General features: G+C 36.4%; 1 protein-coding gene across 1 annotated transcript; it reads right to left on the reverse strand.

Annotated features, from left to right (window-relative positions):
• Nucleotides 1-1,551: 1,551 nt before the first annotated feature.
• Tsen34 (tRNA splicing endonuclease subunit 34) lies at nt 1,552-6,390 on the reverse strand. The gene is made up of 5 exons (XM_069843771.1): nt 6,254-6,390; nt 5,869-6,107; nt 4,249-4,510; nt 3,999-4,160; nt 1,552-1,838 (listed from the first exon to the last, which is right to left on the reverse strand). The coding sequence occupies exons 1-5, from the start codon at nt 6,303-6,305 to the stop codon at nt 1,648-1,650; spliced, it is 906 nt and encodes a 301-aa protein (XP_069699872.1). The 5' UTR covers nt 6,306-6,390; the 3' UTR covers nt 1,552-1,647.
• Between the last annotated feature and the right edge of the window lie 5,717 nt (nt 6,391-12,107).

The raw sequence follows: 12,107 nt of genomic DNA on the forward strand, positions 1-12,107 counted from the left end.
GATGTCATCAACCCGTTGTTGGCACAATTTCATCACTTGTTCTAATTTAAAAGTTGTGTTTTGACCGGCTACCCACTGCTTGATATCTGCCCAAATCAATTCCAATGGATTTAGCTCAGGTGAATACGGCGGCAATCTGAGTACACAGTGTCCATTCATAGCTAAGAGATTGTCAATCACGTAAGTTTTATGAAGTGGCTTATGTGTTTTAATGAGCCCGTAAAGCTCCACTTTCAGCATATTTTCCTGAAACTGCACATTGTTTCTTCTAAGCCAGTCCTGCATATCACTTTTCTTTGAATTACTTGAGGGAGCTTTATGCAACTGCACCTTATGGTAAGGTGCGTTATCTATTATAAAAACAGATCTAGGTGGCAAATTCGGAATCAACTTTTCCGTTATCCACTTCTGGTAATTGTTGGCATTCATTTCATGATGGTAGTCTCCAGTTTTCCTGTTCGATTTAAACATCAGAAATGCGCCAGGTACAAAACCCGCTCGACCCCCTGCATGAACAATAATAAGCCTAGGTCCTTTCGAAATAGGCGCCAGTAAACCTGAGGTTTTGTCATCACTCCAATTTTTTGGTCTTGTATGCGTGCTATGAATATACGTTTCATCCTTGTATATTAGAGGCCTACCTTCTTCTCTGTATTTCTTTATTGCGCGTAAATATGATACGCGCTGTTCTCGAATATCATGCCTTTCCTGTAATACCGCTTTATTATTTCTTGTCTTCTTCCATTTAAACCCCATATCACGTAAAATGATCTTTAAACTTCTACTACCGCCGTTAAAGTTTATGGCATCTTTTAGTTTAGGTAGCAGTTTACTGACAGTGGGCACTGTTTTGTCATTTATATAAAAAATATATAAATTGCCTGTCGTATAACTCTCTTATCAAAATCATCAACATCTGTGATGCGTTTCGGTACACGATGAACTTTACCGGGCGTTCCAAAAGAGGTCCCTTCTTCCTCACACTGTTTCCCTTCTTTAATTATCTTTCTTATTGTTCTTTCGGGCACTTTATTTGCTGCACTCACTCGTTCTTGCACCTTTTTCAGCGGTATTAAAAAGTCTCCAGAAGCTGCTTCACTCTTCATGAAAGAATGTATATTGTTCACAACTTCCCGAGTTTGGCTATGCAGTGTTTTTGTGCCAAGTTTAGACTGAATAGGAGGCATTTTAGTCTACACAAACACACACAACTGCAATTTGCCACGATAATAAATAAACAATATGAATATGAACTAACTAAACTAACAAACAGCAATTATCACGCACGTGGCAGGACGATGTTACACAGCCAAGGCTTTCTGCGAGACTGGCCACTTGCCATATTCTGCGCATGCGCGAGAGTGTAGGCTCACTGGCTAGCTACCACATGATTCTCACCGGCACAGAACGAACGTCCCAACTGTACCTTGTGTATGAAAAAAAAAAAGTACATTTCGGTTAACCTAGATTTCAGTTGACCGAAGTTTGGATAAACAGGCTTCTACTGTAAAGTTTCCTTAAATGCGTCACAATAAAATCTCAAAACCAGAATTCTTCTTAATAGAGTGTCTTTATTTTCACTGTACCTGTAATAATACAACAAACATTCAAATATAACCATTCATTCATTTATTCATTCAATCATTCTTAAAAAGTTCCATTCCACTGTAAAGACTGGTACATTACTGAATTTCCATCCTCTGACAGACTTGATAGAACTACAGTTTTCCTAACTGATGTTCCTAGTCTTCCCAAGGCCACCAGATCTGTTGCTGGCAATGCATCATTGCCATCAATGCAAATCACTAGAAATTGAGCGTGGAATTTGATGGGATCCCCTGAAAAAAGGACAACAATTTTATAGTCATGCCCACAATACTAAAAATTAAGCAGAAATACATGTACACTCATGTATTTTAAATAATGGGTACTGGTGCAGATTACTGCTACATACGAGTAAACTCTTTTATGTTTTGAAAAATAATGCTGGTACAGAACGTCAACGAAATGTTATATATATTTTTATTTTAGTAGGTTATTTTACGACGCTTTATCAACAGCTTAGGTTATTTACCGTCTGAATGAGATGAAGGTGATAATGCCGGTGAAATGAGTCTGGGGTCCAGCACCGAAAGTTACCCAGCATTTACTCATATTGGGTTGAGGAAAAACCCCAGGAAAAACCTCAACCAGGTAACTTGCCCCGACCAGGAATCGAACCTGGGCCACCTGGTTTCGAGCCAGACGCGCTAACCGTTACTCCACAGGTGTGGGCGAAATGTTATAAATTAATGTTTTGTCTAGTTGGTGTAACGAAGCTTGATCACAGGAGGAATAAAAACAGAAAGTGACTTTGAAATATCAATATCATTGAAGAAAATAAAATAGTTCCAACAGAATGGACAATCAACTCTCCAAGCACAAGTTACAATTGGAGAGAAAAATAAATGTAGGTAGGGAAAGATAAATGGGTTATTGAAGATACAAAATACGTAAAAATATACGACTACTTTTGTTAACTTCATGTATTAATCGTAGCAACATAAATGAATTCGAAGACATAACGTATTTTGAACTCAATAAAAAAATTCAGGCACCACCATAAAAATTTTTAGATGTCAGGTTTTGTTTACTCCCGGATATGATGATAGGTAATTGAAGGTAGGAAGATGTATAGATGTGAAGGACTAGTAAAGGAGAAGAAGAGAATGAATATTTCTTTGTTCATTAAGCCAAAGCCAGTATAGATTTTGGAAGGATGGAGTAATGTGATCGGTATGATGGGCATCACAGATGAAGAAAAGGCATAAATTATGAACATGTTGTCATCTTTGCGACTGGTTAACATTGAGGTCAGTCAGTAGAAAATCACAATAATCAAAATGGGGCATTAATAGTTAGTGTTTGTACTAATATTTAATGAAGTAAAACTACGTCCTTCTCAAAGTGTGGGTCATGGGGTACATACGAAGTTTTGGATGTTCTAAAAAGTGTAAAATTTGAAATGTTTATTATACAGTACAATATGTACCTTGAGCTACATTAATGATTTATTACAATTGAACAGAATACAGGCGTCACTTCTCAACAATATGTAAAATGATTGGACCAGATACGTGAGGAGCGAGTGGGAGTCCTTAAAAAATGGCCGTCTTTAGTGACCTCGGTATAGTGCCAGTCAGGACAGATTACATCAGTGTGACTTGTGATACAAAAGCAAGCAGTATCTCGCTCTCCAGCTTAAAGACAACACTATCAGTGAATGAAAGTACCATTTATATACGAATTAAATTATGAGAGTTATGAAACCTAGTTTATGAGAGTGGTAGTGAAAATTTCAAATATGCCCATGAAATTTGGAACAAAATACCATCACGACTGACGAAAGGCACTAAGAGAAGTGGCCAAGCATTCAGAAAAGACCACATATGTCGGAACGAAAACGAGAGTACAGGGCCTGGATGAAGGCTGTGAGCAAGAGTGAAAATTCGTTTCAATGTGTAGTGGAAACAGAACTATTGTAAGTACAGTAATAACATTAAGTAATATTCAGATGTTTCTTCTATGATTCAGATTTTTGTAGTTATTAATTTATTTTTTGGTTAGTAACAGAGAAATTAAATGTAAAATACAATCTATTTCATTACTTCTAGCAACACATAGTACCTCGTTCTGTAGCAGAACTATGTCTCTCTAGTGAATACTCAAGAGATCTGTAAACCTCTGTCCAATTCACTCATGGAAGTGATTCTCAATTTCTTCTCACTAACTAGAGTCATGGGATAGTCTGATGACGCATTCTCTGCCATAAGTACTCCCAAGATCAGAAACGGAGAATTTCTAATGGCCAAACAGACAGAAATGATCCAGAGTAGATGCAAAACAGTCAAATGGTGTAAAAAAAATGAGCCCGGTGTCATTTGACTCCTCTATTGAAATATAGATGTGGATAAGCAGACTTTGCACTCGATCACTGCCAATGTGAAAACAATACTCACCAGGATAAACCAGGAAATCTGCTCCAAACTTCTGTCCAGAAGTAAGATAGTGGCCCTTTTCCCACAGATCCTTGAACGTTTTATATCTAAGTTTTTCTGAATTGTTTTCAGGGTAGTTCCATTCTACTGGAGTAGCATCATCTTCATTCCACCAGACATTTGCTTTAATAACAGAGTATATAAACTAATTTATATAACAATTCATAAACTGGAAATTGAAGAAAGAAACACTTAACTGACACACACTAACCTGTAAATATTTGTACAAGTGTGCTACTTTCATCAATGCATTTTATCTTGTCCAGTTCTTCTTTCAGAAGTGCTTCTTTGTCAATAATGGTTTCTTTTTCATCTACTTTAGCTGGAGATTGATCCTGCACTGAGCTCTTACTGTTACTGGATCCTTTTGTATTTTTAGAACTACATCCCATTAACTTTCTTCGTTTCCCTTCCACAATCTTATCTATCATAGATATAACTTGTCGCTTACGTTCTTCTTTGAAACATTCAACCTATAAATAATAACAAGTTCACAATTGCTATAACAATAACTTACTATACAGCTGTATACTGTGTGTATTAATAAATAATTTTGACTGAATTTTTTTTAACTTATGGCAAAAAAACCTTTTTCATTGATTAAATTTCCAACTTCTTTACCATGTTAATATTTAGGATTTATCTTGCTTGACTAGTTTCGAAGTCTTGTGCTTCATTGTCCAAAGCCTAGTTGAGGCGCTATCTTCTGGTTTTCTGTTATAGTGGGGTGTGTGTCGAAAAGGATGTGTGTGTGTATTTTCATGTCATTGTAGCTGTTGTTACTGTAGCTGTGGTTGGAGTTTGTGATGTGTTCTGCGTAGGTTGAATTGTTGTGTAGTGTGGTTATGACTGTGATATGTTTCTTGTAACGTGTTTGAAATTATCTTCCAGTCTGTCCAATGTAGAAATCATTGTAACTGTTTTTTTAGTAAGTTATTTTACGACGCTTTATCAACAGCTTTGGTTATTTAGCGTCTGAATGAGATGGTGATAATGCCAGTGAAGTGAGTCCGGGGTCCAACACCGAAAGTTACCCAGCATTTGCTCATATTGGGTTGAGAGAAAACCCCAGAAAAAACTTCAACCAGGCAACTTGTCCCGACCGGGAATCGAACCCGGGCCACCTGGTTTCGCGGCTAGACGTGCTAACCGTTACTCCACAGGCGTACGATAGTTTGTAAACTCTTGTTAAGATGTATTTATTTGTGTGTCTTGTCTGTGTGTTAAGATGTTTTTGTAGTGTGTTCTGTATGCAATGCTGTATTTTTAGTTTCTTGAATGATGATGCAATTTTGGATATGTTCTTGTTTTCATAAGTTAGTGTGATGTATTTGTTTCTTTCCTGTTTTTTGTGTGGGGTTTTCTTGAAGGACCTTTTTCATTTTGCACATTTCAACATTGAAAGGATAGTGTCCCAGATTTTCACTTTGTGGTACGTACATAATATGGCAACCAAAGAGTAAACTCGATATACCCCGTTTTCGCGTCATACAATTACTACGTTTTCACGTGAATATTCCATAAAAATGTAGTAGGCTAATTATAAGAACATCCACCTTTTCCGTCCTGTACTTCATACACGTTAGTCATGTTACACTACCCGTATCACTGAAGCTTAATTGTTTCGAAATCCTTTTTCTTGAGTTTTTAAATATTAATTTGTTATTTTTTTTTTTTTACAATTGTGTTACCAAAGGAAGGCGGATATTTATCCATACCCACCTACCGACCAAAATGCCTACCAGTATATGCAATGCATACAAAAGCCTGAACTAACCAAACTTAACCTAACCTTTACTTGTAACGCAATTGTAAAGACATTTTTACGTGCCTGTTCTTTGTACATCTTTTTTCTGTGCTCCTCAAACTTTTGCTTAATTTCATTGGTTGGAGCTTTTGTTAGGAATGAGCAAGACACCAAACGAGCAACTTTCCTTTCCAGTAGTAAAGTCACTTCCTCAGGTAATAATACCAAAGGCAATCCAAGAAATGAATCTTGCCGGGGAAGATGCGGTAGACAGCCAATTAATGCCCCTACAATACGATGATCTTCTCGAATTTTCAACCAATCTGAAAATGTAAACATAAAAAGTCCATACAACATAACGTAGGAAGAAAACTGGGCAAACGTATTGTATATATACTTAAAGTGTCTCAGGACTAGCAACATAAGATAGATAGAATTATTGAAATATGAATGCACTTTAAAGGATTACCATCCGCATTCCATACGTATGCTTTTCCATTTACATAGGTTAGAGTAATCATTCTGCTCTTCTGCTCCTTCCCAAATTTGACACTGACAAGCAGTGTCGCCAACACTCAGTGCCTTACCCGCCAAATCGGTCTGCTGTATATCCGCCTAGATCATATATATATATATATATATATATATATATATCTCCGCCAGCAGAGCCATCTAAATCTGTTTCTTTTTCTTTCTGTATTTCTTAATTTCTAAGAATCAGCAATTAAATATCGGACTATAGCTGTTTTACACTTCTGATTTAATTACTTTATTACATTTACCATTGCTAATGTAGGACTTCAGTTGTTTTCCACTCACGGTTTAGTTTCTTTTTCAACAGGAAGCCGTAGATAAGATTTTTCAATTCGAACTGTGAAAAGAGCCAGCTGTTGAGCTGCGTATGAACAGTACCAACACAGAAACAAACATTTAATTTTCGGATCCTGGAATTATTCTTTCCAATGTACTTTTTCTTGGATTTTTTTATAAATCATTTTTCAAGGTAAATTCAACAGAAATTGGTAGGAATACGAAGTCCCAAACAAGTCTCCCATCAATACAGACAAAAACAAATTTGAAGTACTTATCAAGAATCAATTATTTGTAGTCCTCTTTTTATTTTTTTTTACCAATGTCACTTTGACATTTCTGGTCTCTCCTGTCAATGGCTTTATTTGTAACCCACTTCTGAGGTCGAAGCGCTTGGAAGGAGGAGTTACGCTACCCCGATGTTATTATGATTATGAAGTGCCAAGAGAGGTCTGTGTGCGATCTATGCTTAAACCTAAGCCTAAACTAATTTCCAGACCATGGATGAACATAGGAACATTCTCCTTTAAGGAAAAATTCCTGTGTTCTAATCGGAAATCGAACAAGAGACCTAATGAACTCGTCAGAAACTCTTACCACTAGCCCCTTAGGCTGGTCATAACACTCTTTATACGAATATTCATTCAATATTTTCTCTTCTATTTTACCTTGTTCTCTTAACAAAAGTCATTCACCATATCGGTTTTGAGAATGGGGTACTGAATTGCTATGATTGAAAGTTCCGGAATTATCTGCAGTCATGATATGGGAGTGCAGCATTTAAAACAGACCACCTGAATAGCACGGCCATTTGTAGTGACAGAAGACAATGTTCAGACAACAATTGTTTGGCCTGAAGGGGGACATATTGTGGTATAGATATTTGTTTGATAGGTGCAGGTGCAGAGAAGATATGGAAGCAAACTTCAGTATTTTAAATGGATTGATATGACTTATTATTAACTCTGTAATAGTAAGTTTGAAGACGTATACATCTGTATTTTGATGGCCATTGATGATAGTTGAAGGTCAAAGATTAAGAAAAATATTAGTTCACTTCAATGAACTGATGAACTACTGGGTTGCGCCATTATACAATTTGAACTGTACAAATCGAATGTAAACAGACATTCAACTCGTTGTACTGTTTCCTTTATGTGAATGTGTGCATGAAGACATAAAATGGCCTCCACGTTCACCAGACTTAACACCAATGGACTTTTGTGGGGAAAATTAAAACAGTGTACCAAGAAATACTGACAAGCCCCGAAGACATGAAAGACCGTATAACATGAGCATGCTCGGCGATAAGCTCTGATGAAATTCAACATGCAATGTTTTCTGCTCAGAATCGCTTTGAATCATGTATCAGTGCTCAAGGTCACCACTTTGAACACATGATATAATTCTGAGCATATGATGTAAGTTACAGAAATGAACTTTTTCTTTAACAAACACATTTTTCATAATATTAACCTTTTACTATCTTCAATGGCCATCAAAACACAGTTTTTGTATGCATCTTCAAATGCACTATTAAATGGTAAATAATAAATCATATCAATCCATTTAAAATAATGAAGTTGGTTTCCGTATCTCCCCTTCACCTGCACCTGCACCTGCACCTATTAAACAATATCTATATCACAATATGTCCCTCTTCACGCCAAACAACTTTTGTCTGAAGATTTATTTTCTATCACTACAAATGGCCGTGCTATTCAGGTGGCCTGTTTTAAATGCCTCACCTGGCGTGTGTACGTATGTTGTTGTTGTTGTTTTCTAATGCCAGGCGTTTGACAATAAAGTCATTTGACCTCTTGCACTCCAATATTTTTCAAAGATATTATCATGACCAGCCACTGAAGCACAGATTTTGAGATGTTCCGAATCCATGTCTTGGTTTGAGTTGCACAATGGGCAGTTAGGGGACTGATATATTCCAATTCTATGCAGGTGTTTGGCCAAACAATCATGGCCTGTTGCCAATCTAAATGCAGCTACAGACGATTTTCGTCGTAAATCGGGAATTAACTGTGGATTTTGATGCAGAGAGTTCCATTTTTTCCCTTGGGATTGAGTTATCAAATTTTGTTTGTTGAAGTCTAAGTATGTAGATTTATTAAATCTCTTCACAGAGTAATACGTAGATTTAGTAACAGGTCTGTAAGTAGCAGTGCTGCCCTTCTTTGCTAAAGCATCCGCATTCTCGTTTCCCAGGATTCCACAATGGGATGGTATCCATTGGAATACAATTCTTTTATTGAGTGATATTAATTGAGAGAGCATTTTAGTTATTTCTGCTGTTTGAGATGAAGGTGTGTGTTTAGAGACGATTGATAGAATAGCTGCTTTGGAGTCTGACAATATAACTGCATTCCTAAATTTATTGATGTGGCATAGAAGATTCCTGAGACATTCACTTATTGCAATGATTTCACCATCAAAACTTGTTGTTCCATATCCAAGAGATCAATAAAGTGAGAAGAGACAGCACGTAACACCTGCACCGGCACCTTGTTCTCTGGAGATCAAGGATCTGTCGCTGTATAAATGAAGCCAGTTTTGTGGAGGGTACCTAATATTAATTGTCTCTAAAGACAATTGTTTCAGTAGTTCAGTGTTTACTTCTGACTTCAGTATTTCTTCTGTTAAATTTAGATTATATTCTATATTTAATAGAGTTAAGGGATTTGGTTTAATTTGTAAGTTTTCTTTTAAATTCGGCATATTGATTTTCTGTTTTAATTCTTGAACAATGGATATGAAACTTTTTTGAGTTTTCAATCTACAGAGAGGACTGTATGAATGCCAATTGTTTCCTGGTAATCTGATAAGTTTTTCATATTGAATCAGTGCTTTTTCTTCTATTGTCATTTTGATGCCGTTAATATTAGTGAGGAATCTCATAGAATCTATTGGCGTTGTTTTGATTCCACCAATAATGAGTCTGAGAGCTTGGTTTTGAACATATTCTATGTCGTTTATGAAAGGTGAAGTAATTAAAATTTCTCCGCAGTATGTCAGCACTGGCTGTATAAACATTTTATATGTAGTGTTCAAAGTATTCCTAGAGCATCCCCATTTCTTTCCTGCTAGTTTTTTTAGAAGGTAGAATCTTTTACGAGCTTTTTCAGAAATGTATTTCAAATGGTTGCTCCATGTTAACTTACTATCGAAAATAACTCCAAGATATTTGGATTCATAAGTCCTAGGAAGGTGTTGGCCATTGTATTGGATATTGAATTCTCTTTCTTTTTTACTGAGTGAAAATATTTGGTAGTTACTTTTGCTTAAATTGAGTGTCATCAAATTTGATGTATTCCATTCATGTAGTTGATTTAGAGCTTTAAGAGCAGAATTTTGAATTTTGTCTCTATGTCTGTAAGATCCGGAAGTCCACAAAACTATGTCATCTGCAAATAGTGCTGTTTTCATATTTGATTCCTCTAATAGGGAGGGTAAGTCATTTATATAAATATTGAATAAAGTTGTGCTGAGGACAGCGCCCTGAGGTAGACCTCGATATGTTTGTCTGTAACTAGAAAGTGAGTTATTGAATTTAGTGGCAATGAATCTTTGACTAAGGAATTCTGATATCCATCTGAACATATTGCTGGAGATACCTAATTTCTGGAGTTTTAGTAATAATTTATTTCTCCAAACAGAGTCATATGCTAACTGAAAGTCAATAAATATTGCCAAGGTATCTTCTTTCTTGTTAAAACTGTCTTTTATTTCTTGGCCAAGGCATATGACTTGTTCATTGGTAGAGTGTAGTTGTCGAAAACCGGCTTGTCTTGGTGTTAAAAGATTTTGGGATTCCAAATACCAAGTTAATCTGTTGGAGATCATGGACTCCATGGTTTTTGCTATCATGCTTAATAGTTCTATTGGTCGATAACTATCAACATCATGAGCAGGTTTCCCTTTTTTTGTGAATTGGTACAATGATTGCTTTTTTCCAAGCTGCATACGTATGTATGTGTATATATTAAATATCAATTCAATACAATACTTCATTCTCAAAATTTTTGTTGAACACTACATAGGCACTCTCATTTGCTATGATCTTCAATAAAACTAATCGTACTTGCCACCATTTTCAGCTTAAATGGTTCACCATCACCAAACAAACGAATTTTCAGTTTATTCGCAGACTCCTATAATAATCAACTGCTCACTACATGCTGCTGTTGAACGAAATAATGCACAAGATACCCACCGGCAATGGGTAGCTTTCAACTGCTCCATGCTTTCTTATTTTTAGTGGAAAAAAGGCATGCACAATTGAATGTGTTTCATCCAATCTTGCATGCACTGCTTGAATGTGTAAAGTTGAAAGAAAAGTTGAACTGTGTAAATGCAGCTTTAGATAACTTTTTTCAGTTGCATAGTTCCTGAAAATTTATAATCAAATCTTCGAAAGCTGAAAAGTTACTTACAATGGGACAGCCGCCTTAATTAAATCATCATAATGAACTGTCACTGAAACATAACCAGTATTTTGGATCTCGACAGGGATACCAATAAGGAAGGACAGATACCATTCAAGTGGGGAGAGAAGACAGATTTTTTAGACTTTTTTTAAGGAGCGGAAAACAAAAAATTTACAAAACTTTTTTTTGACATGAAACAAGATTTCTGTTAAATCACATATTACAATTATGTTTTCAACATGTTTTAAGAAGTACGCTACTAATGAAGGACTATGACTAAAGTAGCCTACTTCTCAAGAGCATACATAAAATAATGTGATTTCAGTTATGATACTACCATACAACAATTAATAATAAGCCACACTACACTGACTTAGTTATATTTGTATATTACCTTTTCTTAGGGTATATTTAAAATATTTTCATTACAGTATGCTTACAGCTATTTCAGGTCATTGTGGATTGTAGGTGAAAGTTTAAAAAAAGTCAGGTTTGCTATGCTTTCGAACAATGAACATATTTTCTTTACTGATTATGAATGAATGAAGCCACTGTGTCCCATGAAGGGCTAGGGCCTCCTACAGGAGGGGAAGCTCGGTTGGTGTGGTTCACATGATGAGCTATTTCACGTGAACAATATTTACATTCACATTCACTATGTGAGATACACTAGAGTTTGTCAAATTTTAGATCTATATGAGTTTGTTCACTATCTGTCTCCACTTGTTCCTGTTGCGGGTGATGGTTGACCAGTTCCCTCCCAGCTGCTGCTTGAATGTATCTGCCCATCTTCTTCTTGGCCTGCCTTGTGTTCTCCTTCCTATGTACAGGTCCCACATGGTGGTTTCTCGCGCCCATCTGCCTTGCTACATGACCACCCCACTTCCACTTCGTTATGAGGGCTTTTTCTGTGATGTTCTCAGAAGCTGTAATTTTCTGCAGTGCCATGTTGGAGACCTTGTCTTTCAGTGAAACACCAATTATCTTCCTCTCCATTTTCCTTTGGCATATTTCGATGTTTGTGTTTTGCTTCTCTGTGAGGGCCCAGGTTTGGCAACCGTATGTTAGCACCGG

The sequence above is a fragment of the Periplaneta americana genome, chromosome 13 (assembly GCF_040183065.1).
Source record: "Periplaneta americana isolate PAMFEO1 chromosome 13, P.americana_PAMFEO1_priV1, whole genome shotgun sequence".
In the NCBI taxonomy this organism is placed as follows: Eukaryota; Metazoa; Arthropoda; class Insecta; order Blattodea; family Blattidae; genus Periplaneta; species Periplaneta americana.